The 27,600-nt window shown below is 39.3% G+C and overlaps 1 protein-coding gene across 1 annotated transcript in view; it reads left to right on the top strand.

Moving 5' to 3' along the window:
- ST8SIA1 (ST8 alpha-N-acetyl-neuraminide alpha-2,8-sialyltransferase 1) overlaps nucleotides 1-27,600 on the top strand; it is a 154,684-nt gene that overhangs the window by 57,822 nt on the left and 69,262 nt on the right. The window contains exon 3 of the mRNA XM_003926568.3: nucleotides 26,046-26,155. Coding sequence (XP_003926617.1) covers nucleotides 26,046-26,155 — 110 coding nt within the window. The remainder of the gene's footprint in view (nucleotides 1-26,045; nucleotides 26,156-27,600) is intronic.

The following is a 27,600-nucleotide window of genomic DNA, read 5'->3' as shown; positions in this document are numbered from 1 at the left end:
TAAGGTTTTTCACTTATTTTATAAAAATACCCTTATAAGAAATGGAGAAGTTTCATTTAAAAAAAAATTTTTAATTTTATTTTATTTTGAGACAGGGTCTTGCTCTGTTTGGTAAACTAAAAGTGCAGTGGCATGATCATGGCTCACTGCAAGCCTCGACCTGGGCTCAAATGATCTTCCCTCCTCTGCCTCCCAAGTAGCTGGGATTATAGGTGTGTGCCATCATGCCCGGCTAATTTTTCTCTTTTTTTTTTTTTTGTAGAGACAAAGTTTTGTTATGTTGACCAGGCTGGTCTAGGACCACTGGGGTCAAGTAATCCACCCACCTTGGCCTCCCAAAATGCTGAGATTGCAGGTGTGAACCATCACACCTGGCCAAGAAATTTATTTTGCAACTTTTTGGGAGAAAAAATAGAGTGTAAATATACAGTATATGGAATCCTATACAAGACCCTAGTTTCCATACAATACTCTAGTCTCTCTTTGGCTTTGAGCTCCCTGGTGGTCCCTGACGAAAGGAGAAATAAGAGCATTTACATTATTTTGATTTTTATAAAGGGGAAACCTTTCACTGCTTCTTTATTATATGAATCTAGAACATGGCTCCATTACTGTTGAATAATTCAGGTAATTCGCCCTGCCATTCTTGGCCTAATGCTAATACTAGAGTACTATGTAGGGTATGCAGTCTAAAAATCTGGATTCTAAGCCTGGCCTTTCTATGATGATGTTTATGATCCCAGACAAGTCGTGGAACCATTCTCAGGATGAATTTCATAATTTGCACATTGGGGCAAATAATACTTGGTCTTTATATTTCAGTATTATTACTCTGAGTAACAAAGTTAAAACGAGATAATGGGTTTAAAAGTGCTTTGTAATGAATGCACTGTAAAAGGATATGATAATATTATTACTGTTATTTTCTCTCAAAGTGTTTATGGACTTTAGCATTGCCTTGGCATTTGGGTAATGCCAGGAACCCATGGAGCAAAACAAAAACTAAAACACCACTAAAAAAGGGGTCAAATCAATTTTCCAGGACAGTGAAAAGAAATAGAGATGTTGAAGCAGGGATTTAGGAAAATGTAGTAGTAATGGAGAATGCTAAGTCTTTGTTTCATTGTATCTGGATAATACAGTAAAGTAAAAGTGCAAGGTGAAGTAAATTATTAACTTCCAGTGAATTAAGATTGTGATCTGAACAATGAATTGATATCCACCGTTCTTCACATTTCTCTGTAACTGAGAAGAGGAGAATGGAGCATCACTGGACATCCAAATACCTGTTTTCTTCATAGGAAAAGGAGAACAATTGATTAGAAGTGAGGTAGTGCAATGTAGTTGCTTAAAAGAATAGCTGACAGGAATGATAAGATGTCTTATTTTTCAAATTTAGAAATAATTAAAAATTAAGACTTTTCTTTAATGAAAATTTGCAGGTTGTCTGTGGTTGAGAACAAAATGAAAAACAAAGGAATGTTCCATTTTGCCATGGCATAGATCTTCTAAATTACTTGATGGTGTGTAAAATTTCACAGAAAGACTGGTTATGGCTCAGGATTCTAGCTTCCTGAAAATAACTGAAAAGAATTTATGCCACCAGTTACCACTGAGTCACCTCTCATCCAGTAGGCCTGTCGGGATTGATGGCTTTTCTTAGGAGGTGTTACTGTTCCACAGAACATTTTCTTAGGTTTGGTGACCTGCAGGGTGTTTCCCTGCAGAGAAAGCTGGTATACCTTTATTTTTTTCTTTGATTAGTTTCTCTTATTTTTCCTTTGATTAGTTTCTTAATCGTGACCTCTCTTACAGACAAAAGTCCAAGTGTAAAAAGGAATTTGCATCAGATTTTGATTTAGTTTTGAGCATTTGTTTGAATACTAGGAAGCCTTTGTTTCATTTCTATGAATATGTTCATTTGTACTTTTAAACTCTATTAGGAGTAGCTTAAATGTCAGTTAATATTTGATTGAAAGAAAGGCATCATTTCAACCTTGAATTTTCTCTGGCTTAATTAATTTGGTCAAATAATCAATCAGGAGGTGTGAATAGGTACAGAGAACGTATTCTGAGTGTCTGTGTTCAGATCAATTTACTATCTTCCTTCTGATTCACTGTCTTCCTTCCATTGATGGTCAAAAATTCTTATATCACAGTTGAGATAGCACAACGTATTTGTAATCACTCATGTCCTGACTAACTATGCCCTGTTATTTTCAGGGTTCAGAACTTCTAAGTAGATTGAAGAGACCAGTCCTAAAGCTAACTTGCCCAACACAGTGGGGAAGGGGGTTGGGTAGAGATAGGATGGGGAGTGGACATAGCTTTGGGGGCTAAAAGGAAGTCCACCCAGTAGCCAGAAAGGGGTATTGCAGTTCTTACTATGGGATACTGGTGGCAATAACCAGAAGACAACAAGGAATAACATGATGTGTTGCTAGTGTGGAGGATGCAGAGATGAAAGTGGGGATGGATGGAACTATACCCAGAGACCTGGTTAAAACAATTGACTTCAAGCTACCAGTCTCTAGGCTGGAGATTTTGACAACTGGTAGCCTCCAAGGGTACTCGTCAGAAGAAGGCAGAACTTCAGCCTTCTAGAGACTTGGGAACTCATCATTTATCACAGCAGGAACACAAGTGAACAAGGTGAGGGTCCCAGCATTGGGGCCAAAATTAGGGACTGTTTTTGTAAGCAAGGCTGAAACACAGTTACTGGAACTTGGTATGAGCTGGGAGGCAGGGATCCGGAAGGGCAGCCTGGGGTTATGTTTTGAAATTAAGTCATAAACCAAATCACTGGAGCCATACCTCAAAGCCAGGGCCAGAACACAAGTGTAACTTGATAGTGTTGCCTATAGCTTCAGATGACCATCTCCAATAATTCCCCTAAAAGCCAAGATTTACCCACACTGCCCAGGGCTCAGTCTGAATCCGTAGTCGTCCCAGCTGTAGGTTCAGGGTGTATATAGAGGTTGAGAAGTAGGCTAGATAAATGAGTGGAATTTTTCAGACAAAAACGTTAGGTTCTTACTGTCTCCGATGTCTAACTCTGTGGAGGCTGATAGTACAGAGAGAGCAAAAACTAAGTGTAAGGAGGGGATTTGGAAAAATTGTTAGGTAAGTAAATTATATTAGCAGCTTGTCAGAAAAATAGTTAAATGGATAAGTGTGGTGAGAAAATTTAGAGTCAGGGGGGTCAAGATCTGCTGATTGTAAAGAAACAAAAGTGCTTTTTGGGGGTAAGACAATATTTTATATTCTGAAAATTATTATGCATATAATTTTTTTCTTGCTGTTTTATTTTTCCTGTCTATTCAGACTCAGAGATTTCAGAATGGTAACTCTTTGCTAAGAAAAGGAAAATAAGTACGGAGAGAAATGCAATTATAAATTAAATTAATTTGATAATCACTTCACCTGGGGTGGTCTGTAGTTAATGAAGCACTGGCTAACAGCACCATATACAATATGTATCATCTGATTATTTTGCTTAAATTGTTCTGTTTCTAGAGTTCAGTCCACTCTGATTTTATATAGATCTTGGGTCTAATATACTATTTCGAGGATAGTGTATTCAAAAGTATGGTTAGTTCTGGAGCCATGATTTATAAATTTCCTGATTGTCTTTTCTTGTTAAACTCCTTTGACTATAACACCCAAGGTCAGTAAGGACTGAAGTTGCTACAGTTTGTACGTGCTTCCAGATACCTGACATGGAGATTATTTGAGGATATTTTAAAATCCAAAGTCCAGTAATATTTATGGACTCAAAAAAATACAGTATTTCTATATGAACTATAAAATGTAGTGTAAATCAAAAATCTACAAAATAAAATCAAGGTTAGAATTAAATTTAAAGCAAGGATTTGATGCATCGAAAATTGCCTTTCACATTGCTTGGATTTGTCACCTAAGTAAATATGTTCTGCCGCCAGCACAACTACACCTTCCTGAAATTTTGATGATTCTATGTAAGTAAAGTAAGTGTTCAACCACTCATTCATGAAGTACTTATTGAGCAACTACTACTGTGTTGTAGGGACTGTGCTAGTGAGTAAAAACAGATCCGGTCCTACACCTATTGGATACTGTCCTCAGTGTCCCAAAGCTTCCTTACCTTTCACATGCTCACAGCTCTGTCCCTCTCTCCTGCTTCTTTTCATCTATTCCTGATCTCAGGTAGTGACACTATAATCTACTCAGTCACTTGAACTGGACACCAGGATCTTACGTTTGAATTTCACTGTCCAAATCCAAGTTTATTTTTTAAATATCTTCTGAATCAATCCCTTCTTTTCTTACCTCACTGCCGCCGGGTTAGGTCAAGGTTTATCATCTGTTATTTAGACTAACTCAAGAACTTTCAAAACAGTTTTCACAGCCGGGTGCAGTGGTTCATGCCTGTAATCCCAGCACTTTGGGAGACTGAGGCAGGTGGATCATTTGAAGTCAGGAGTTTGAGACCAGGTTGGCCAACATGGTGAAACCCATCCCTACTAAAAATACAAAAATTAGCTGGGCATGATGGTGGGCACCTGGGCACCTGTAATTTCTGCTATTCAGGAGGCTGAGACAGAATTGCTTGAACCCAGGAGGCAGAGGTTGCAGTGAGCTGAAATCGCACTACTGCACTCCAGCCTGGGCAACAGAGTAAGACTCCATCTCAAAAAAAAAAAAAAAAAAAAGTTTCACTATTATGAATTTGCCTTCCTGTGACATCCTTCACCCTCTGGCAATTTTGTTGTTATAAAATGTTAATTGGTGTGTGTGATGTCTCTTAAGCTACTCTTCACTACTTGCCATGCAAATGAGCAAGTCGCCAAACGGCCCACTCACCAGGTCAGCTGGAGCAGCATTCACGGAGGAAAGTCATGAAGGACAAGGAGCAGCTAGCAGATAACGCTGTTGTGTTTTATTATTAAAAATAAGGAAATTCTACCCTCCAAGAAAGGAAACCTGAAACTACGCTGGGCTTTTTAGTCCCATAATTAGGGATGCACCAGACCTTCCCCAGTGCTATTCAGAGACTGAGCTGTAACATACTTAATAAGATAGGGCAGAATCCTGGCTTTGGGCTGTTTTATCAACTTAGTGTTTGCAGGGAATGGAAAGCCAGTGTAGCTATGATGGGTGACTCAGGTACAAGTCTTGCATATACAGTTGAATGGCATAGGTGGCCAGAAACGGTGGCCATTTTTTTCCATTTTGTTTTATTTTGTTATGTTATGTGCGCAACAGCATCTCTTTCTTGCTCTCTCTCCCTGGCAGGTCACAAAGATAAATTAAAGAATAAAATCTATAAGGAAAATAATGTATAAAAGCATTCCCAGGTTCACACCTTCTATATCTACTGCTCAGTTAGAAACCCCCCAACTGACTGGGAGTCAGTGCTTTCCCCCCCACTTCACTCTTGCTTGTCTGAGGCAGGCAGTACTCCAGAGCCAGGTGGGGGTGGGGGTGGCAGTGGCAAACAGTTACAAATGAAGACATTATAGTCCTGGAACCATCTGGCCCCCTTGGTACTTCCATGGCTTTCTCCCCCAGGCAGCCCTCCAGGAGTCTGTGGGCTAAGGAGAAGCTGGGGCTGTGGAGAAGCTGCCTGTGGCCGAGAACGTGTGTGTTTGGTGGGTGCTCTCAGCTGCTGTCAGAGGAACTTCTCAATCTTCTAGAAAGAAACCCAAAAAAGAAAACAGATAACCTTGGGACAGAGGAGAAAAATCCCAAGTGTTCACACAGTTACATGGAGTCTTTCTGGCAAAGAGAACATTTAGCAGCTTTGAATATTGGGGCATCTCCTTTTTACCCAAGCATTCTATACCCTACAAGTGAAATAGGGCACAAGCCCTAAAAAAATCGAAGTGCAAGAAATTCTAAGAGGACTAGTTTTTTGTTGTTGTTGCTGGGTTGTGTGATGTTTTCTGTCTTCCCAGTGACAACCCCAGTTTTCGGTAGGCAAAGGCTGGAGGGAAGGATCATTCCCCAGTGCTTTGCTGAATCCTGCCTGGAAGCTGCTGCACTGGATCCTCCCTCCATACCATTCCCCTGACTCACAGCCGTCCTGGAATAGGACGGCTCAGGCCCACTTCCCGGAGCACTGCCAGCACCTCACCCTGGCTACAGAACACAAATGGGATTTATTGCATCAGCTTATGGTTGCAGAAGAGCTAGTCTCTTCCTTGGCTTGCTGAGAATACTAGGAATCCAAGCCTTGCTACTGATGAGGATCGAGGACCTTAAGCTCTGAGCCCCATCTGGTTTCCCTGCAGCGCTACAGGAGGCCACTTCTTTTGCCTGTCTGCAGGGAATCGATCTTGAGCAGGTTCATCCTTTCATCCTTCCTGGTTACAACCTCTGTGATAAAGTTCAAACCCCTTAGAGTGGCACACAAGGTTTTTAAGATGTGAACGCTCTGAGCTCTGAAAATGTCAGCTAATATAAGCTTATCAACTGCCATCCATCTGCTTCCTCCAGCTCTTCATTACTTTATTTTTGAGACGGAGTCTCACTCTGTCATCTAGGCTGGAGTGCAGTGGTGAGACCTCGGCATACCGCAACCTCTGTCCCCCCACCACCCCAGCTAAGGCTCAGCCTCCAAGTAGCTGGGACTACAGGAGTGCACCACCGTGCCTGGCTAATTTTTGTATTTTTAGTATAGATGGGATTTCACCATGTTGGCCAGGCTGGTCTTGAACTCCTGGCCTCGAGTGATTTGCCCCCATTGGCCTCCCAAATTGCTGGGATTACAGGCAAGAGCCACCGTGCCTGGCCCTAGCTCCTCATTACTTTTTACTTTTATTAAGTGTCTTGCATATCCCAGAACAATTCTTGGTTTTTTGTTTCATCTTCACATTTGTACATGTTGTTCCTTCTGCTCAGAATGCCCTTCCTATCCTTATCTGATGAATTCTTGTTTATCTTTTAAGATACAGCTAAAGCATCATAGGTTCTGTAAACCTTTGCATTTCCCATTCCCATGTCGCAACCACCCAGCAATGTTGATTAAAAGTCTATTTCCCCCAAATTTGTATATGTCTCTCTTAATACAATTGAATAACAATTATTGTATAACATTTCAATAATTGAATTGTCAACATTGTTATTGAATAACAATTAATGGCTCACATGCTTTCTGCCGACCACACTGTGAGCCCCGTCAAGGCAGCACATAGACGGGGTCTGGCACATAACATAGCAGGTGGAAAATTAAAATGTACTGAATGAATGATCAAATGGGTGACTGCTTTTTCCAAAGCCTTTGCACCCACATAGCATCAACTTAGGTCAACCTAGGTCAACGTAAGCAACAGTGATGGAAGAAGAAAAGGTCCTGGATATTCACGACAGTGCATGACATGTGTGATGGTATGTGGACAGTCACCCTCTAGGTGTGCAGGACTTCATCCTAATCTTCAAACGACAAGATCATACAATTTAAAAGTCAAGCCACAGTATTGGTTCTGGACATGTAGTTATTTTGTTTTTGTTTCTTTCACTATTCTTACTCTCTTTTATTCTTAAGAAATTGTTATTGGATGGAGCTGAAGGACATTTTGACACTTGTGAAGATAATTTCTTTTTCTTGCAACCATTTTTTATTTTCCACCATTGCCTTTACCATCTTATTTCATGTGATAATGGTCTCTTGCCTGGAATTCTAAAAAAGTTATCTTTTGGGCTTTTTGTACCGAATTTGGCCTCTTTTCCAGTCCACTACCGCATTGTAGCCTGAGTTAACTTTTTAAAATTCAAATCAGATCATGCCATCATTGTGCTTAAAACCCTTGATGGTCTTCCCACTGATTTTTAGGATAAAGAAAAACTCCTTAAGACCTGATCTCTTCCTGTGGCTCCAGCATCAATTTCCAAAATGTTCCCTTTCACCCTCATACCTTGCTTTACTAGCCTTCTTTTGTATCCTCGCAAATACTGTGCTCTCTCCTTCTGTACAGGTTTTTCAACAGAAACTTCTATCCATTTTCCTGGAAGACTGTTGCCTCCTCTTACCTAATTAACTTACATTGATCCCTTACATCTTGTTTGAGAATCATTTCCTGGGGAGGAGGGAGCTGGTCCCCAGAGCACCAGGTAGCTTTCATTTTCAACTGCATATTCAATTGTATAGCTATTTGAGTCAAGTTGCCTTCTCTCACCAGCTGGGAACCTCCCCAGGGATAGTGTTTAATTTTGGAGGATAGGGAGTTAGGTATCTCAGTTTGTAGGATAGCACTTGAGACAGAAATTCAGTACATTTCAGTGGAATGAATGAATGAATGAATGAGTTGAGCTGCTTGGTTTTGCTGGATACAATCACGAAGTGTATCCTGGTGTACCTAGAGCCTATGTTTTGGTATAAATATAAAGAGACTTGGAGTGTATTAACAGAGTGGAGGGGAAAATCCTTGAGTTGGAAGCAGTCAGCATAATGATGAGGCATTTTTTGCTCATTAGCTCAGCTAGGTCTGGGTTCTTGTCTCACGATCAGGAAGTAGGCACAGAGACACTGGAAGAGTGAGCAAGGCAGGGAGTTTTATTGAATGATGAAACAGCTTTTAGCAGGGAGGAAACACAGAGCTGGTCCCCTTACCCAAAGGTGGGAAAGTTCTCAATATGGCTGAGCCTGGGGCTTTTTATGGGCTCAGAATAGGTAGTTTGTGTTGATTGGTTTGTAAGTATGCAAAAAGTTAAAGTGAAGATGCCACTCAAAGGCTGACTCAACAGTGTAGAAGGCCAATATATGCAAAACAGGTGAAGGGTGGGGACCGATTAGAGGAAAGTGTGCCAAACAAGCATGTGGAGTCTCAATCCGGTCCGAGGATTTAACTTGTAGCTTGACTTTCAGGCTTTAAACTGTCCGCGGCTTGGAGGTGGGGTTTCACCAGGACCTGCCCCAATCTATCTAGTCATTTGGCTGCCTCCTGTCACTATCAGTAAGAAGTCTCAGAATAACTGTCCCAGACTAAAGCCTTTAGGGCTAACTGTGAAGATAATCAAACAGGGTGACAGCAAGCCCTTTTGTTACCATATCATCCTTGTGTCGTTAGATAATACAAGTCTCAGGTGTTGCAATGAAATCAATCTGAAGGGACACCATAATGGAGAAATTGCTGCTCTTTTTGAAGATGTAAAAATCGTAGTCAGAGATGTCACCTCAGCCAGTCTCTGCCTTGTCCCCAGCCAGAACTAAATGTGACAGAGCAAAAATCTGAACTGGTTCCTAGGTCTCTTCCCTGCCAGGAGCTGGCATCTCCAGACTCTCAGCTCTTGCGTTGCGGCCTTGGTGCTCTTCAGTTTTTCAGCCATCAAATATTCTTGTACCAGTTTTCCCACAAAGTGAATGAGTGGGATTTGTATTTGGAAACCACAGCTATTATAATACCAGTATCTTTGAAATTGAAATACTGTCTCCCTGTTGGTTTTCAGTTTATCTTGGCCCAGCTGCTGGATGAAAACACTTTTTAGTTTTTGTAGCACCATGGAGCCAATATGTTTAGAAAACAAGCCAGTTGATATAGCTCCCAACCAAATTTTTGGCAGAGACAGAAACAATTTTTTAAACTCTTGAACTCTTAACAGGAAAAAGGTTTCATCCAGATTATGGACACTAAACCTTGGTTGGTGTGGGCAGTTTGAACAATCATCCTTTGAGTTGAAAACTTTTTGACTGTTCTTGGAATTAGTAAAGGACATACATTAAGTAATCCCGTAAGTCTTCTTTTTCAGCTTGTAATCACATTTCCAGGAAATGGCGCTGTAAAACAAGTAGCAAAGTGTTCTCTGCAATATTTGAAAGTAAGACCGTAACAGGTCGAAAATTAAAAAGTAAATGATAGTCATTCATTTAAAACATTCGCTTAAGGCATTTTGTAATTTCATTGCTGACCTTTTATTGCATCATGAACAAATAGAGGCAAGAAAGGATTTAGAAGATAAAGATTTGGGCTTCTGAAAATAAGCATTCAGTGGTAAGGATTTATAGGATGTTAAGATAGATGAAGTAAGGGCCAGGAAACCTTTGGGAAAAAAGGCAAACTGTTATCATATGAATAAAATAATGGTAATAAAATGTCAAAGATTATGTCATGTCTTTAAAAAGAGAGTACCCGAAGGAAATATAAATTTCATGTTTTAGGTTATGTCAGACCATGGGGATCTTGAGATATAGAAATTTCCTTTCACTTTTGCACATGGTTGAGAGAAGATGTAGGAACAGTGGAGGGATGCAGAGAACAAGGGGACAGGAAAGGATGGTGTAGGGCACAGAGCAGCAGAAAAATTACATGGCTCAGGGAAGCCACCAGAGCGATGTGGTGATTGGAGCTCTCATATTTTATAGCTATTAATAGCTCCTATTGACTGAATGATTCCTAAGTTTCAGACCTGGCACTTTTTATAATCACCATTTTATTTAATTCTTTCAATGACTCTATGGAGGTAATTTCTTACCTTTCCCTTTACCGCATGTTATAGATGAGGAAGCTGAGGCTAAGTACCCATCACAAAGTATATTGGAAATGGCAGAAGCCTCTGATGTTGTAATTGTGTAAATAACCATTTTATTCTCCATGACCTGGGCACTTAGAAGATGACTGAGGAATGATTTAGATATGTTACATATATTCATATATGGTTTACATATGCTATTGTTCCATCTGTCTCTGAAGTTTTCCTCAACTAACTTGTGCTTGAGAAGCATTGAGGATGAAATTGGCCAACCCCAAACTTTTTATTGCCAGTGCTTCCTGTGGGCTTGGCATTTTGTTTAGTACATTTATAAGAAAGTCATTCCAGCCTTGAAAATCATCCTGTTAATGCAGATTTTTTCTTACTGAGTCAGTTAATGGATATGTGAGCCAAAATGCTCATCAAAGCCACTGCTGATGAAACAACCAAAGCTTCATTTTCTTGAGGCTCCTATTGGAAACAAAAAGGAAATCTATGTGCCAATGGGAAATGCAGACATAAACTACCTACCTCATGTAAAAGACTGCCACGGTTGCAAGAGACATGGAGTGGCAATAAAGAGCAGATGTAAGTGAGTATGGCCAAATACATAGGAAAAAAGGCACATCTTAATGAACTTTTAAATATATTTCGATTTACTAATTATGATTTTGTGACCACCTGTACAAATAATGCAATTAACATAAACTGTGTACAACTCCGTAAAAAGTTTCTTTTTTAAAAATTTCAGTTTTCTTATTGCTCCTATTTTAAAAATTTGTATAAATGTATGGGGTACAAAGTATAATTTTGTTCCATGGATATACTGCAGAGCGGTAAAGTGAGGGCTTTTAGTATCTCCATCACCAGAATGATGTACAGTGTCCTCATTAAATAATTTCTCATTATCCAGCCCCCTTTTGCCCCTTTACCTTTCCGAGTCCCCATTGTCTATCTTTCCACACTCTAGGTCAACATAAAAGTTTCCTAATTGAAATAGATCCTGTCTATTTAGAGGAAAAATTATATTGAACGTATTTTTGTTTTGATTCAGTATTTTATTTTCAAATTGGAAATAATAAGTAAGTTAGTTTAAAAAAATTAGCTCAATTCCCCAAAATGTGACATTTTAAGGAAAGTGTCTAGGAAATATTAATGAAACTCAAATGTATTACAGAAAACCTACCAAAGAGTAAGTTAGTTCTATTTTTGCAATTTGATTAGATTTTATGGATATACTCTACAACTATAGCTTGTTGAAGACTATGTGCTAGACTCTTTGCTAAATGTTTTGCATGCATTATCTGATAATCTCAACATATGATACTCATATTATTGTCTCCATTTTACATGTAGAAACTGAGGCTGAGCCTAAGTGACCTGCCTGGGATTTCCCAGCTAGATACTGGTTCCAAGCTGTGATGCCAAGTCAGGATTCAAACTGAGGTCTGTTGAAGCTAACATCTGCAAATTTAGCCCTTTAAACTGCATTGCATTTCCTTTCAAATTAAGTAATATGCTGTAAAATGATTACAATCTAGTGAAGTATCTCTCCTGATATGTCTAAAATACCTATAATAGTGTATAAGGAGATTCCCATTTTGTTTTTCTTGTGGAAATGATAGACACTTACTTAGTTGCTAATTTCAGTAATGTGACCCAAATTGTTTAAACCTAGCAATTCCATATTTAAGGATTTCTTTTAAGGAATTAACTGGACAAGTGCTCCAGGCTATATGTATCAGGTAAGTAACAGCAGGAGGACTTCTATATGGAATGGGTTAGTGATGGTGAGCTTATTAAAAAGGGGGTTCTGTCTCTATAAGACCCCTTTTATGTAAGGTATTTTACATAAAATTAAGCAAACTTTATTTTCCATATAAAAGGAGAGATTAGAGTGAGCTGATACTCCCCTTTCTCATCTACCTTCTTAGATCTGTTACAATTAAGAGATGTTTATAACAGTATTGTTTATCATAGTGAAAAATTGAGAAAGACCTAAAATATTCAATATTAAGGAATTGGTTAAATTATGAACCACCTATCCAGTTAAATACCATGTTGATATTAAAATCATGATGGAAGGATATCCATGATATCATATTAAGTAAAAATGCACATTACAACAGTATGCACGTGGGATCATCTGACCTCATTTTGACTAGAAAACAAGCCGTTTAGGATGAGAAGTCCAAGCAACAGAGGGCTAAGAAATCATTACGGTTAATATCTGAATATTACTTAATGTTATTTTGAAAAGAAGCAAGGGAGACTTTTTGAAGCCTTTGAGCTTCTCTTTGTCAGTTAAAATCCTGAATTTTTTACTAACTGCCTTACTTTAAAAAACCCTGTATTTCATTTAAACCTGGCACAGAGAATGGAGTCTTTCCCAATCCTTGGCTAAATTTCCTGAAAACCTGTATTTTCCTATTATGTCTTTCTGTATAATGTAAGACATGCACTCTTCTCTAACTGCCTATTCTTGGAATAAATTTATTTATTAAGTCTGCTAGGGCCCTGCCTGTGTATAGTAGGATATGCAAATTGGCTACCAGTTAAGACAAATCTGATCTTCAAATTTTGGCCTTTACTGTTAAAAAAAAGAATCATTTGAACTGTATGCCAACTTTTAAAAACTAGGAGATTTTACATTAAAACCTGGAATTTTAGTATCACTTGGAAAAAAAATCAGACTATCTGGCAATCCTGGCTCCCACACCCATGAGTAGGGTATGAGCAGCTTCTGATCCTGTTGCTTTGGGGATAAGATTTTGGTTTGTCTGTGTGCTCACGTAACTCCGATCTTGAATTGTAGTTCCTATAATACCGACGTGTCATGTGAAGGACCTGGTGGAATGTAATCTAATCACGGGGCGGTTGCTCTCACGCTGTTCTCGTGATAGTGAGTGAGTTCTCATGAGATCTGATTGGTTTATAGTGGGCTTCCCCTGGACTGCTTCTGCGCTTCTCCTTGCTGCTGCGACGTGAGAAAGAGCATGTTTGCTTCCCTTTCTGCCATCATTGTTTCCTGAGGCCTCCCTTGCCATGCTGAACTGTTAGTCAATTAAACCTCTTCCTTTATAAATTACCCAGTCTCGGGTATGTGTTTATTAGTAATGTGAAAACAGACTAATACATTTGGTCACGTGATTTTTGTTTGCCATAGTCTCCAGCCGTTCCTCTTGCTTTCCTTCCATTCATTTATGTTACCTGCTTGAATTGTATAGGCATTTGATTTTGCACCTTGTCTACTAACTCTAAAATAATCTAAAAAGCTCATCTGCATATCATTTAGCAATTTCCTTAACCTTTCATTCAGTGGTCTGAAAACGTGAACAAATTTGCTCCATTTGCTTAGATAGATTCTTGGCATGTCTCGAGATAGTCTGGGGATGGATTAAATCAATTAATTAATGAAAACATCTGTATGCCTATGTGGTAGGCTCTGAAGGCACTAAGAGTTACAAGACATGGTTCATCCCCTTGAGGGGCTAAGTCTATGCTTGTGGAAGATGGTTGTACACATCAGTAGCTAGTAAACTGTTACCCAATACCAAGAGCCTAAAATGTCTGGTTAGTGAGACTGACTATAAGTTCAGTAGGTGTTTCTGTGGGAATGGACAGAATGTGCATGCCAATCCCAGAAGATGACATAGGTCAGGGAAGGTTCTAGGGAAGGAAGACCTCAGGTCATATCTGCAAGTTGGCAGATCGGGTGGGTCACAAACATCACTGTGCATGTAAATTGTATGATGTAGGGCAACTTCAGATTTCTAAGGTCTACCCAGAGATCCTACAACTAGAGGGCTGAAGTGGACCAAGAATATGCATCTTTAATATGAATTCCATGTGATTCTGAAATATGTGTGTTATTTTGTGAAAAAAGGGGGAGAAGAGAAGCCAAGCAGTTCAGGGGAAATAAGTAAAGGTAGGAACGTGGGAAGGAAATTTAGAGGCTACGAAACTCAGCTGATTGGATGCTTGTATGTGGCGTCCTGGGAGGTAATTAAGGGAGGAATACTGGGAAGAGAGGGATGCTCTGGAAATAACTTACTGTTCTTTTTATCAATAAGAAAGGATGGCAGATACATTTTATGAAATTGGGGAAATAAAGTGTCAGCAGCCGCCAGTTATTCCCAAAAAGAATATTCTCTCCTTGATTTATTTGTATTTTAATGGAATAAAATAGTTGTATATAAGACAATCAATCATGGACATGCTTTTTTTTAAATGCAAATAATAGTTAATTAGCAGGCAATTGAGTCTGGTCCTACTAGTTCAGGTGCCTAATCAGTTAAATTGGATTAACAGTTTAGCAGTCTGCTGCATTACTGAGTAATTGCACACTATTTATAGTTGAAAACAAAATGGATATCCTAATTCACACCACCTTTAAGTGTAGCAGATACTGAACTCAAGCTCACAGTTTGGGACCCAGCGTCTCATATAATGACTGGTATATAGTTGGCTGGCACTCAGTAAATACTTGCCAGATGTTCTTAATTGAAATTTGCTTGGTATTTGTAGTTCTTCATTTCTGAAAAAAATTGAGTTGAATAGATTCATGGTTTTTTACACCATCAAATTCTTTGGGGTATCTAAGTGTCACTTCCAGAAATAGACCTAGAAATTTGGGAAGTGTGTCCACTTTACCTCATCTTCTCTTTTGTGTGTGTGTGTGTATATATATATATATATATACACACATATACACAAAAGTATATATATGTGTGTTTGTATATATATACTTTTGTGTGTGTATGCACTTTTTTTTTTTTAACATAAAGGGTCTTACTCTGTCACCCAGGCTAGAATGCTGTGGCACAATCATAGCTCATTGTAGCTTCCAACTCCTAGGCTGTAGAGATCCTCCCACCTCAGCCTCCCAAGTACCTGGGACTACATGTCTGTGCCACAATGCTGAGCTAATTGAAAAAAAATTTTTTTTTAGTAGAGACAGAGTCTCACTGTGTTGCCCAGGCTGATTTCAAACTCCTGACCTCAAGCAATCCTCCTGCCTCAGCCTTCCAAAGTTCTGGAATTCCAGATGTGAGCCACCATGTCTGGTGTGTGTGTGTGTGTGTGTGTGTGTGTGTGTGTGTGTGTGTCTGTGTGTTTTAATAGGAGTTTTCTGGGTATAACCTTGTTTAAAAAACAATAAAGGCTTCCATTTTGAAGCAAAGAAGAAAACAATAGCAACAGTAATAAGTTTGGAATTCTCTGAAGAATTGAAGAAATGATTTGATTCAATTCCATGTGTATTTACAGGCCACTGTGCACAGCTTTAATACATAATTCTCATGACTCATGGGGCATAAATGAATTCCAGTGTGCCTCTTGTCTGCTTGAGTTTTTGAGCATTCCTTGCACCTGTAGGGAATTTTATTGGACACTATGTCTGCAGACCCTTCACAGGTCTTAAGGTTGAAAAATAATTTGGAAGGCAGATAATAGAATAGAGAAAGTAAGGAGAAGGGGTAGGGTGAGCCACTGAAGAAGCATTTACAGAGTTAGGGAGACAAGAAATTCAGGCTGTGTCTGAGGAAACACAGGTGCGTAAAATGGTGTGGAGGGAATACAGGGTATATGCATAGATAATGAAGTGGTCGAAAAGAATGAACAGGAAGTATATGGTGTTGAGAGGTCCTGGGTGGGTGCTTCAATGAAGATTCCAGATGTTTTTGTCTGTGGGCAAGGGATAACATGATACATTTTTTTTAAATTAGAAAAGTGATTTTTACCAGCTTTTGTTTTAGAAGAATTGGGATATAAGAGTGAAGGATTGATGATGGGCAAGAACTAGAGGTCAACTGATAGCATTAACCCATTTTAAACAATAGTTACAATGAGGGCAGAAAGGGAGGAATGGAAGAGCCTCAGCAGAGGGAGGTGTTAGGTGGATATTAAGAGAGAGGTGAGCAAAAATGGCTCTGAGATTTCTAGCCTGTGTTGCTGAGAAAATGTTGGTCTATTAAAAATAAAAATAACAATTATTGATCATTTACCCTGTGCCAGACATAAGTCATTTAATCATCACAACAACTGTAAGAAGTGAGTACAATTGTTACAAGTGAGACAACCAGGGCACTAAGGTTAAATAACTTGCCAGTGGTCATAGAGAAACATTAAAGCCAGGCACTGGATGCAGGCAGGCAGGCTACTGGATGATGCTCATCAGCATGATGATGTGGCTTCTGTATTTGGAGAAAAAGCATCTTTCAGTGGTATTCCCAAGGAAGGGGTTGCAAATATGATGTCTAGTGATGGCATGAGGCTTAGTTCTCTCTGCTTCTGCTTCTTCCATTTTTTGCTCCAATACTAAGATGATTGATACTACCTTTGAAATGGTGGCCATGCCCTTAATATTTCCATCCCTTTCGACCATGAAAATAAGACAGTTTTGAGAACTTTTAAACTGTGGCAAACCTTTAGTATAGTGTCAGCCTTTGTCATCTTATGGTTCAGAATCAACATCAGTAAAAAATTTCAATTCATTGGAACTTGACTATGAAATGTTTAATAAATCTGCTGCATGGGCACATGAACTGATGCTATATGAGGATGTATCCAGAATAACAGATCATATGTACAACATACAAAACACTTTTTGGAGTGCTTTCATGTTATCTTTTGTAATAGATTAAGAAATTTTAATAGGCAAATAGTACCCACTATGTAAATATTCACATCATTCAATTTCCAAAGAAGCATCCTGTGTAGAAAGCATCACACTGAAGTTATCCTTTTAAAATCACAATTTTATTAATAGAATGGGGAATACAAATCTTAGCAGCAGCTTTTTGGAAATTTGTTTTCATATAATTGCGGAACAGTTAAAAGTCCTTGAGTGGTAGGGAACTGCAAATATTCTATAATTAGCATTTACAAATATATATCTTCAGGGAAAATTTTGGATAATTTTTTAAAGGGTTTAATAATTAAATATCTATAATAAGAAGCATTTTTTCCTCTGGAATAAGTGAACTAATTACCAGATATTTTCTTCATAAAAAGCTTAACGTATGCAAAGTAAGAAAACAGCCGAAATTTTAATTTGGACTTCCAAAGGGCTAAATGACTGAAAAAGCCAATACGTGTTTGTTTACTTACTGGAAGGAACCAAAGCTGCTTTTGATTTGGCTGCATCTTGTCATTATTTTGTTTGTTTAGCTGGGCACCATGCTCGCTAGGAATTCGCTTGTGGGAAGTTGCGTGTCCTTAGTTGAAGTAATAAAGCAAATGGGGTTCAGAGGTAAAGGGATGTTCATATGAGGAGTATAGTTGGAGAGTTGGGGGCTTAATTGGTGCACTAGTTAGAATGTAATTAGGTCCTTGAGCAGGGCAGTGCAATTAAATATGTTAAGGAGGGCATAATTAGGTGGGAGGCTTAATGATATAATTACATTCGTAAGAGGGGGGGCTGTAATTAAATGTGAGCAGGGGTGTGTATTTAGATGCCTAAGTTGAGGATATAATTAACATATGGACAAGAAATTAAATTATGTGTATGGGTGAACGATAATTATGTGTGGGAGTCCATGAGGATACATGGGTGAGGGTATGTAGAAAGAAATGGGTCAGAGTGCAATTAGATGTGTGAGTTGATGTTCTTATGGACAAAAACTTGAAATTTTCGTTAAGAAGGGCAAACATATGTTTTGACATCATCACTGGTAGCAGGTGGCCTGTAGTAACAGCCTTTCAGACCATTCTGAAGGCTTGCAAAGCAAACTCTCTGCTTTTCCAATATGATTTGAGACCTGCAGCTAACACTGCTGTTGATTCTTCTTAATTGTAGCACTTGGTGCCACAATTCCAAATACTGAGTGGCTGGATAATTTTTCTAGCTTTACAACACAACTACATGACAAGGAAGACTTGCTCCCCCTTCCTGTCAAAGAGGAAAGTGTTTGGAGGGGAAGCAAACTCTGAAACAAGAACAACAAAACCCTTTTACCACCACCAACAAAAACCCGATTTTTCTTTATATTGCCAAGTGTGAAAGTAAGCATCACGCTTTTATCCAAAAGGGTACATAAATGTGTAACAAAACGAACAAAACTTAGTTATGGTAGCCTGATCATTTTAAATTTCTCAAACAACACGTATTCATAGATAATTGTGGCATCCTCCCAACATATAAAAGCAACAAAGCAACAAATGTAGGCTGCAGGTAGAAGAGGAACTGGGGAGCGGCAGAAGGGAGCCAGGGGAAGAATGATCACAAGGAAGTAGGTGGAAAATTACTCAGGGGATCTCAGAAACTTAAATGGAAGCAGTGAGGTATGGTAAGGGTGATCATCATAATCTGATAGATTCTGTATTAAACTTAAAACATGGAGGCTCTTGTTGTCATCTTCAGAAGCTAGAGAACATTTCAAATATTTGTTTGTTGCTTAGATAACTGTTGAAATTAAAGATACTTAATTGGTCGCTAGTCTGCTTAAATTGATTCAATCTAGCACTCGATTCTCATAAATCCCAGAGCCTCAGAGCCTCCTCATATCTGTTCAAGTCTTAGGTCAGTTCTGACAGAACTCCAGTATCGATAGAATCCTGGTGAGCTGGTTGCTTCAGGGATTCTGAAGTTTTTTAGATTCAAAAAGAATCCGAAAAGGATTCAAGAAATCTATATTTAAGGTTAGTTATTTTTTATAACATAGATGTAGGGACATTGCAGCCTGCCACCAATCTCTTGTTCTGCCCTTTAGTGGTTTTAAAGAACTTCTTTTGAATTGTTAGATTTTGATTTTACATCAATGTGTGATGCTGATTTTTAAAATTGTAGACATGCCTCAAAGGCGGTCTCTCTCAAGGGCTGCTGTAACTTAATTTGTAATCAGAAGCACTCTTAATAAAATGTTGTGTATTCCTGTGAAAATTGCTGTTGCATCCAATTCTTTATCTACTAAGTTTTTCTTTTTCTCCATGCACATCCTCCTTTTTGCCCTGACCAGTTCAGACACTGCGACAATTAATGATTTATGGTGGTTAACTTATGTGCTTCTAGAGGTCATGCAATTATCATTCAAGACATGTAGTTATATCTGTGGGATGGAAGATGAGTAGGTGTAAAGTCTCCTTGTGCCAGTGGTGGAGGTCGGTGCTGGCTCTGCTGTCAGGTTTGGGGGTGCAGTCCCAGCTCTTTGTTGCTTTGTGTGGATTGCACATAGAGAGGAGGAAGAGGTGGGCTTCGGAAATGACTCTGGTAAATGACAGTTTGTTCACTTAATTATAAAAACCATTCTGAGATGCTCCAGTACTATTTACATGGGCACAAAAAACAGGGTTTAAATTCTTCAGATTTGAATCGCATTTTTCCAGAAATCACTTTGTCAGGAATATATTTGCAGCTGGCACTTTGTAGTTTGCTTCTGAAAAGTCTTCTAGCCCGAAACAAGTCTTTCCACTCTCATGCATACTATAAAACACCAAAGACCCCAATTTTTGTCTTTTTTTCACCTTCTTATATTGTCTAACAGACCAGAACTCTCCACTACTTTCATATGCCTAAAGCTACAGATCTTAACTTAATGTTAATTCCTCAGAGAGATTCTCCCTAACCTTGCAGCACTCTGCACCTTGCTGTCATGTTTGTTGAATTCTGTTTTTCTACTTAGCATGTAAGCTGCATGAATGGGGTACATGTCTACTTTGTTCACCATCACATTTTCAGCATCCATAACAGCTCCTGTTCCATACAAGTTGCCCAATGAATAGTTGATGAATGAACAGAGAAGTTAGGTATCAGGGCTATTTGAGAAGAGGCACAAATGATGCAGCCAGTGGAAAAGGAGGATAAAGCATATCTCAGAAGCAAGGCTCTGAATGGCCTTACTGATCAGTGCATATTTAGTGATGGGGCTCATGCTTGTTCTTCAAATTTGAAGATTAATTTATATATTCATTATAACATAAGGAAATGCCATTTTAGGTCCAGAAACTGCTAAGATTGGATTGGTTGCTCCAGGAAACATTTGTGACTAAATAGCTAATTATTGAACTAACTGTTGATCATCTCATCTTTACTTAGTCCAGATGTGGAGTGTTGATTAAAAAAGATAGGATACCTGCAATGATTTCTACAAAAATATCCATTATTAAAACTCATGACTTGATAGAAGTTGTATTAATAAATATAACCTCAAAGGACCAATGACCAAATATATTAATTTTTAAAAAATCTATATAAATTACCCTGGGCAACATGGTGAAACCTTGTGTATACCAAAACAACAACAAAAACAACAACAACTAACAACAAAAATTAGCTGGGCATGGTGTTATGCACCTATAGCCCCAGCTATTCTGGTAGCTGAGGCAGGAGGATCGCTTGAGCCTAGCAGGCTGAAGCTGCCGTGAGCTGTGATTGCACTACTGCACCCCAGCCTGGGGACACAGTGGGACCCTGTCTCAAAACAAACAAACAAACAAACAAAACTATATAAATCTTTGAAATTGAAAATATCTCACACAAATATAGAGTAAATATTACAGTGGTCTAGCAAAATACTAACTTTCCCCTAAGGAATGCAATTTTGTTAGTATATTATAATGCATTGATATAATATATTTATGTGGGACTTCAGAGGTTCCTGATAATGTTCAATGCCTCACCTTGTTTTAACTCTCAAAATAGTGTTGGAAGATGGAACGGATAGTTATTATCATGCCTTGTTTCCAGTGAGGCACTGAGGGGTAGAGGGGCCTGGCAAATGTGAATCTCAATCCAGATGATTAACATAATATAGTCATTAATAAGATGGCCATTAACAGATGGAACAGTTATAGATGAAAAAATCTGGACAAAGATCCATAGGATGGTTAGTGGCTGAGCAGGAATAGAACATTTTTTAGGCTGGGCGCAGTGGCTCACACCTTTAATCTCAACGCTTTGGGAGGCTGAGGTGAGCAGACCGCTTGAACCTGAGTTCAAGACCAGCCTGAACAAGCATGGCAAAATCCCGTTTCTATGAAAAATACAAAAAATAGCCGGTGTGGTGGCACACACCTGTAGTCTCAGCTAGGTGAAAGGCCGAGGCAGGAGGATTGCCTGGACCTGGGAGATCGAGGGTGCAGTGAGCAGTAATGGCACCACTGTACTCCACACGGGTGATAAAAAGCTATCCCTGTCTCAAAAAAAAAGAAAAGAAAAGAAAAAAAGAAAAAGAAAAAAGCCTTTGAGCTTATTACTTTAGTTAATCCAATTTATCCTTGCCTTTACAGTAGGTTTTTTTAGTGTTACCAACAGTGTTATAGTATATTCTTAAATCCAGTAGATTATTTTCTTACACAGGTACAAGGAGACACATTTGAAAAGACAGCATGCAATGCCTTAATAAAAATATTTTCTGTTAGAATAGTAATATTCATGTGGCAATGGATGACCAAACTTCTTTCTATATAAGCATACTTAGAAAGGAAATCTTGCTCATACATCATTCTGGAAAACATTGACCACTGCCAAAATGAGAAATTGAGAAGGTATTCTTTGAGTATTAATGAGAGTATTAGCTCAATTACTTTAAAAAATCCATAATATTTTCTCAGTTAAGTTTTTTGTCTATAAAGCTTTGGTGTGCTGTTATTGGTCATTGATGTATTATAATGCCCAGAGAGTGCATTCAGGCATTTAAGAAATATTTATTGAAATGAAACAAAATTGCTTGTCAATAATAAAAAGTCAAATGGCTTTTTTTAAACTCCTGGATTTTTGTTTAAGGGCGTCAGGGGGTGGTATTTTAATAGTGCATGGATATAATAGCTAAGTTTTCTGTTAATGAAATTATTACTAATTGTTAAGATAGAGGTGATAAGTTACTATTTTACCGTGTTCTACAAAAACCATGAAATCTAGGCATTTCATGGCTTGAACAAGCCAGGGAAACTGCTAAAAGGAGGTAAGAAATGGAAAAGGGAAGGAAGATGAGTGGACTGCCATGCCAGTGGCTTGGTTAGATGCTTTCTGTACACAAGCTCATATAATTTCATGAAAGCCTGTGTGAAGTTATCCCCCTTCCAAGACAGGAAGCAGAATACAGAGAGGTTTGACAGCCCACCCTCCAATTCCATAGTCTCACAATTTGGAAATAAAGAGATAATGTTTATATCCAGGACTATGTTGCTGCTTCAAAAATCTATTTGTTTTGGGGCCAGATTCCTGCCGGAAAACCTGAAATTGCAAGTCTAATAGTTTCAGGCAAGAACCGCTCTTTGACAACAACTAAAGAGATTTTTAATTGGCTTTTATAAAACAAACTAGATAGTAGTTGAGGATGAGTGAACCCAGATTTTTCAAATAAGCTCTATGAAAATAGATATGCAAATGTATGTGTATAGCTTACTCAGTTCAGGTTTTTGTCCTTATTGCTGAAATAAATCTATCTTTTTCAAGGTCATCAGTGACCTTCCTGTTGCAAAGTCCAGTGGCCATTTTCAGCCGTTGTCTTACTTAATCTATTAATAGCATTTGGTGTAATTTTTTTCCCTTTTTCTTGAGACACTTTTTTTTTTTAAAACTTGGACGATTCTTAGACCTCTTCTCTTTTCCATCTGCACTCATTCACCATCCAGTCTCTTGACTTTAAATATCCATGCTGATCACTCTCTTTTCTTTCCTTAGGAAAGACCAACTCCCTGACTGCATAGTCGTATATTCAGTTGCCTACTTGACATTGCCGCCTGGGCATCGAAAGGACGTCGTGCACTTGACATATTTAAGATTGAACTCCAAATCGTTCCCTAGAAACCTGCTCCTCCTGTGATCTTCCATATGTCCGTAAATGGCAAGTCTATCTTTACAGTTGTTCAAGCCAGAACTCTTGGCATCATCCTTGATTTCTCTTTTTCTCTTGCCCTGTTTTCATTGTATCAGCAAAGCCAGTCAGCTCTTTCTCCAGAGTGTGTCCAGAATCTGGCTACTTCTTCCCACTGCTCCTATCACTGTCACCTTGGTCCAAGAGCCACCAAAATCTCTCACAAGAGACTCCTATCTGGTCTCTCTCTTTCTGCCCATGACATTCTACAGCCTGTTCTCATAGCACTATAGGGATTGCTCCAAAATATGTCATAATGTCACTCCTTTGTACAACCAACATTGATTTGATTCTCATCTTAGAATAAAAACCTGTGTCTTTACAATGCCCTACAAGGCCATTCAGAATGTATTTCCCAACCTCCCTATTAGTCAACGCTCTGATATCCTTCCTACTCCTCTCTCCTTTGCTTCTTCATCTCCAGGTACAACAGGCTCTTTGCTCCCCCTTCCTTATCCCAGAAATGTTTTCTTTTAGGGTCTCTGCACCAAGGGTTCCCACAGAGATCTGTATGGCTCACTACCTCATCTCCTGCAGGTATTTGCTCACATGCCTTCTTTGAGTTCTTCCCTGATCACCCTATTAAAATTGGAGTTCCTGGGGCTAGGTGCAGTGGCTCACTCCTGTAATCCCAGCACTTTGGGAGGCAGAGCTGAGCTGATCATCTGAATTCAGAAGTTTGAGATTAGCCTGGTCAACATGGGGAAACCCCATTTCTACTAAAACAAAACAAAACATAAAAATGAGCTGGGTGTGGTGGCATGTGCTTATAATCTTAGCTACTCAGGAGGCTGAGGCAGGAGAATTGCTTGAATCCGGTAGGCAGGGGTTGCAGTGAGCCGATATCTTGCCACTATACTCCAGCCTGGGTGACAGAGCAAGACTGTGTCTCAAAATAATAATAATAATAATAATAATAATAATAATAATTGCAGTTCTTCTCCAAAAGCATCTCCTAATGCCAGTGCTTTCACTCTTTCCAGAGCTCATGTTACCATCTGACCTACCGTTCATTTTTCTCATTTATCTTTACGTATCTTCTGTTTTCCACACTAGAATATAATCTCTGTGGGAACAGGAATTTTTACTTATGTCCCTGTCACCCAGGTCAGTGCCTGACACATAGTAGGCACTTTGTAAATACTTTTGGAATAAACAAACAGCTACTTTTTAAATCTTCATCCAAGAAATTGTAGCTCTAACTAATGTTTTTCCAGTATTGATTCCAAGCCCTCCTCTGTTTCTTGCCCATCTCTCCTCTCTGGATCTGCTCTGATGTTTGTTGGACTGGTCTCTGGTGTAGTAATGCAGGAAATTCTTAACTCTCTGCTGGCAAATGCTTAGGCATTACACTTTTTGTACTGTATTTTTATCAACAGTAGTTTCATAGCTCTGCCTGTTCCTTTGACAACTAGAAAATCAAAGGAATAAAATCCTCCTCTCATGCTGCGTTAAGTGGCCACCTCAGCTACCAACGATCACAGAAACTCCTGGAATTTTATTTTTGGTTTACCTCCTTCCTGCCTATATGAGGCCCCACAGTGTATATTTACATACTTATTGCATTTATTCTTTTGGAATAACCCATCTTATTTCCTTGAGATCCAGCTAGGGTGGCCAACTTCATTTATTCTTTCAGAATAACACATATTATTTGCTTGAGATTCATCTAGGGTGGTTATTTTTGATACCAGTTGTGTATATGTAAGGTCTTTCCCTAAAGAACTCCAGTTGCTTTGCATGGTTTCAGCAAGCAGGAAATTCTGTACCTGACAGTTCTTGCTGACCCAGCTAGAAGTGGCCGAATGACGCATTTCACTTTCAGGGGCTATTGCTGGGTTTTCATATTCAAACTATAAATGGCACATCAGGGAACACTCAGATACACTGAACATTTTCTTTGCAGTCCAGTTCAGTGTTGCCAGAAAGAAAGTCACATGCTATCTGGTTCTGTGCAAGTCACTTGCCCCTTAGTGGCTCCTAAGTTCTATACAGACCCACCCAGAGTGTTTATTTGCTCATAAACACAGCATTACTCTCAGCAAATACTTCTGTGCCTTTGTTTATGCTGCTTTCTGTGCCTGGAAGAATCCTACACATTTTTAAGTTTTCATCCCAGGTGAGAAAGCTTTCCCTGAGTTGGCTCAGTAGAAATGCCTTCTTCCTCCTTATGGATTGCATCCCCTATATATCTCTTTGGCAGCAACTTCAGCATTATAATAGAGTTTGTTACCTACGTATGTATTTTCACACTCTTATCATCCCTTTGTCTACTCACATACCAAATTGTGAACCCTCAGGCCTGTGACTTGTGTCTGCATGTATCTATCCCCAACAGTTAGCAAACAAAATGTTCAGAAACATTTGTCTAGTGAATGGCTGATTGTATGAATGAATGAAATTGCAATCACATGGGAGAATAGAGCTCATTTGTTTCCAGCTTAATGGTTTTAAAAATAATCCTATATTTAGTTTGTGTTTCTTTTTAATTTTCCTTAGTGAACACCTTCCGCTATGTGCATGGCCAATTGTAGATGAAAAAAAATAAATGTTACATTTAAATACACTTCAGGAACGGTTTTAAAAATTTTTGCTTTTTAAATTTCAAGGCAACAGACTAGTGTGTTCCTTACAAACTTCTTGGCATCTTTCTTTTCACATGCTCTTTTTTTTGCTCGACCCAGTCTTCAGTCAAATTCCTCCAAAGGGTCTGCTGTAAACAATGATTTTGTGAGTGGTTGTGTGTTCTTTGCAGTGAAAACCCGCCTTGTTTTCTGTTGCTAGGCAACCCCATTCCAGCTGCCATTGAAGAAATGCGCGGTGGTGGGAAATGGTGGGATTCTGAAGAAGAGTGGCTGTGGCCGTCAAATAGATGAAGCAAATTTTGTCATGCGGTAAGAGAGAGCACCCACAGCGCGGCCTCTGCCTTCTCTCCTTTTCCCGACCCCTCCCATAAGCCCTGGGGCTTTTCAAAACTAGTCAATTGTGATTAATCAGTTATAGCATGCTCCTTAGCTTTACTTCCAGCTCCTAGACAAGTGAGTTTAGGAAAGGGGTAAGGGGGAACATGCCCCAAGAAAGGACAAAGCCAAGAAGACTCAGTGGAGATACCCACTCTGCTGTGAATAAAGGCAGCAGCGGAAAGTGGAAGATCTCAGCTCTCATTTTGGATGGTAGAGTCAGGTGATTCTGACTTTTTCAATTATTCCTTTCCTTAAGGCCAACTCTCTGTGAATAAATATCCTAATGGATTCATTTTATTTTATTTCCTATTCTTCTTAGTTTTTTTCACCAAAGCATTTGTAAGTAGCAAGTGGGATCTGAAGAGGGATTAAATATTTGAGTGGGTAGGAAAACTGGAACAAAGGAGCAGGGGTAAATTTCAAACAAGGAGGATGCTTGGTAAAGGGACTGAGCAGAGTGGTGATGTGCACATCAGTTCCAAGATAAACAGGAGGCCCCCGTGGGAGCATGAAAAAAGATTGCTGAGACATATTCAGCCAGAGGCAGACTGCCAAACTGTAGTGGCAGCAGCCTGCGCTGCTGGGTGATTCTGCCCAGACCAGGTATAGAAGGTACATGCATACCAGCCAGGTATAGAAGGAACGACAGCAAGTGATTGGATGAGGATAGGTTTGGCATTATCTGGGTGAGAGGGAAGAAGGACACAGAGTGACAACATGGGGGGCTCTGGCTAGAGAGGGTGTAAAGTGACACACCTTGAAATCTGGGATGGGCAAAAAGAAGGCTCTGAGATGAGGTAAGGAGAAAAGAAAGGGGCAGATGATGGGGTCATTCAGAGCAGGGATGAGGTAAGGGTGGCTCCTGGCCATGGATGAAAAAGAAATAGAAGCAGCAGCAGCTAAAGTCAAAGAATGGCTTTCTGGAGGGTAAGATTTCAGGGCTCAGGGTATCTGGCGGATGAGTGGACATGTTGTAGAAAAAGAAAATATTCATTACTGAGCAAATAAGGGAACCTTGAGGATAGACTCTGAAGGGCCTTTCAGGTGGACCCTCAAGCATCACTGAGGTGGGAATGATTATGAACCAAGTGCCAGCAGACTCCGTAGCCAGGAAGGGTGAAGACGGCAGCAACACCAAGGGTAGAAAGCTGAGCGAGATTCTGCATTCCTGTTTATTTTTAAGTATAAGTGAGTAACAGTCTAGGAGTGGAAAAAAGGTAGCCAAGAGAATGCTAAGCCACCTCTGAGCCCTGAGTTAAGTGGGGGCGGGAAGAGTAAAGACTTTAAAAGAGGGTTTTAGGAGAAGCCATGTAGTTGTGGGGGCTAGGTTCACTCTCACAGTTGGTCTCCTTGAAAAACACTTTTTCTCACTTGGT

The sequence above is a fragment of the Saimiri boliviensis genome, chromosome 7, assembly GCF_048565385.1.
Source record: "Saimiri boliviensis isolate mSaiBol1 chromosome 7, mSaiBol1.pri, whole genome shotgun sequence".
Classification (NCBI taxonomy): Eukaryota; Metazoa; Chordata; class Mammalia; order Primates; family Cebidae; genus Saimiri; species Saimiri boliviensis.
Note: the sequence above shows the minus strand (reverse complement) of the source record. Positions and strands in the feature narration are given on the sequence as shown.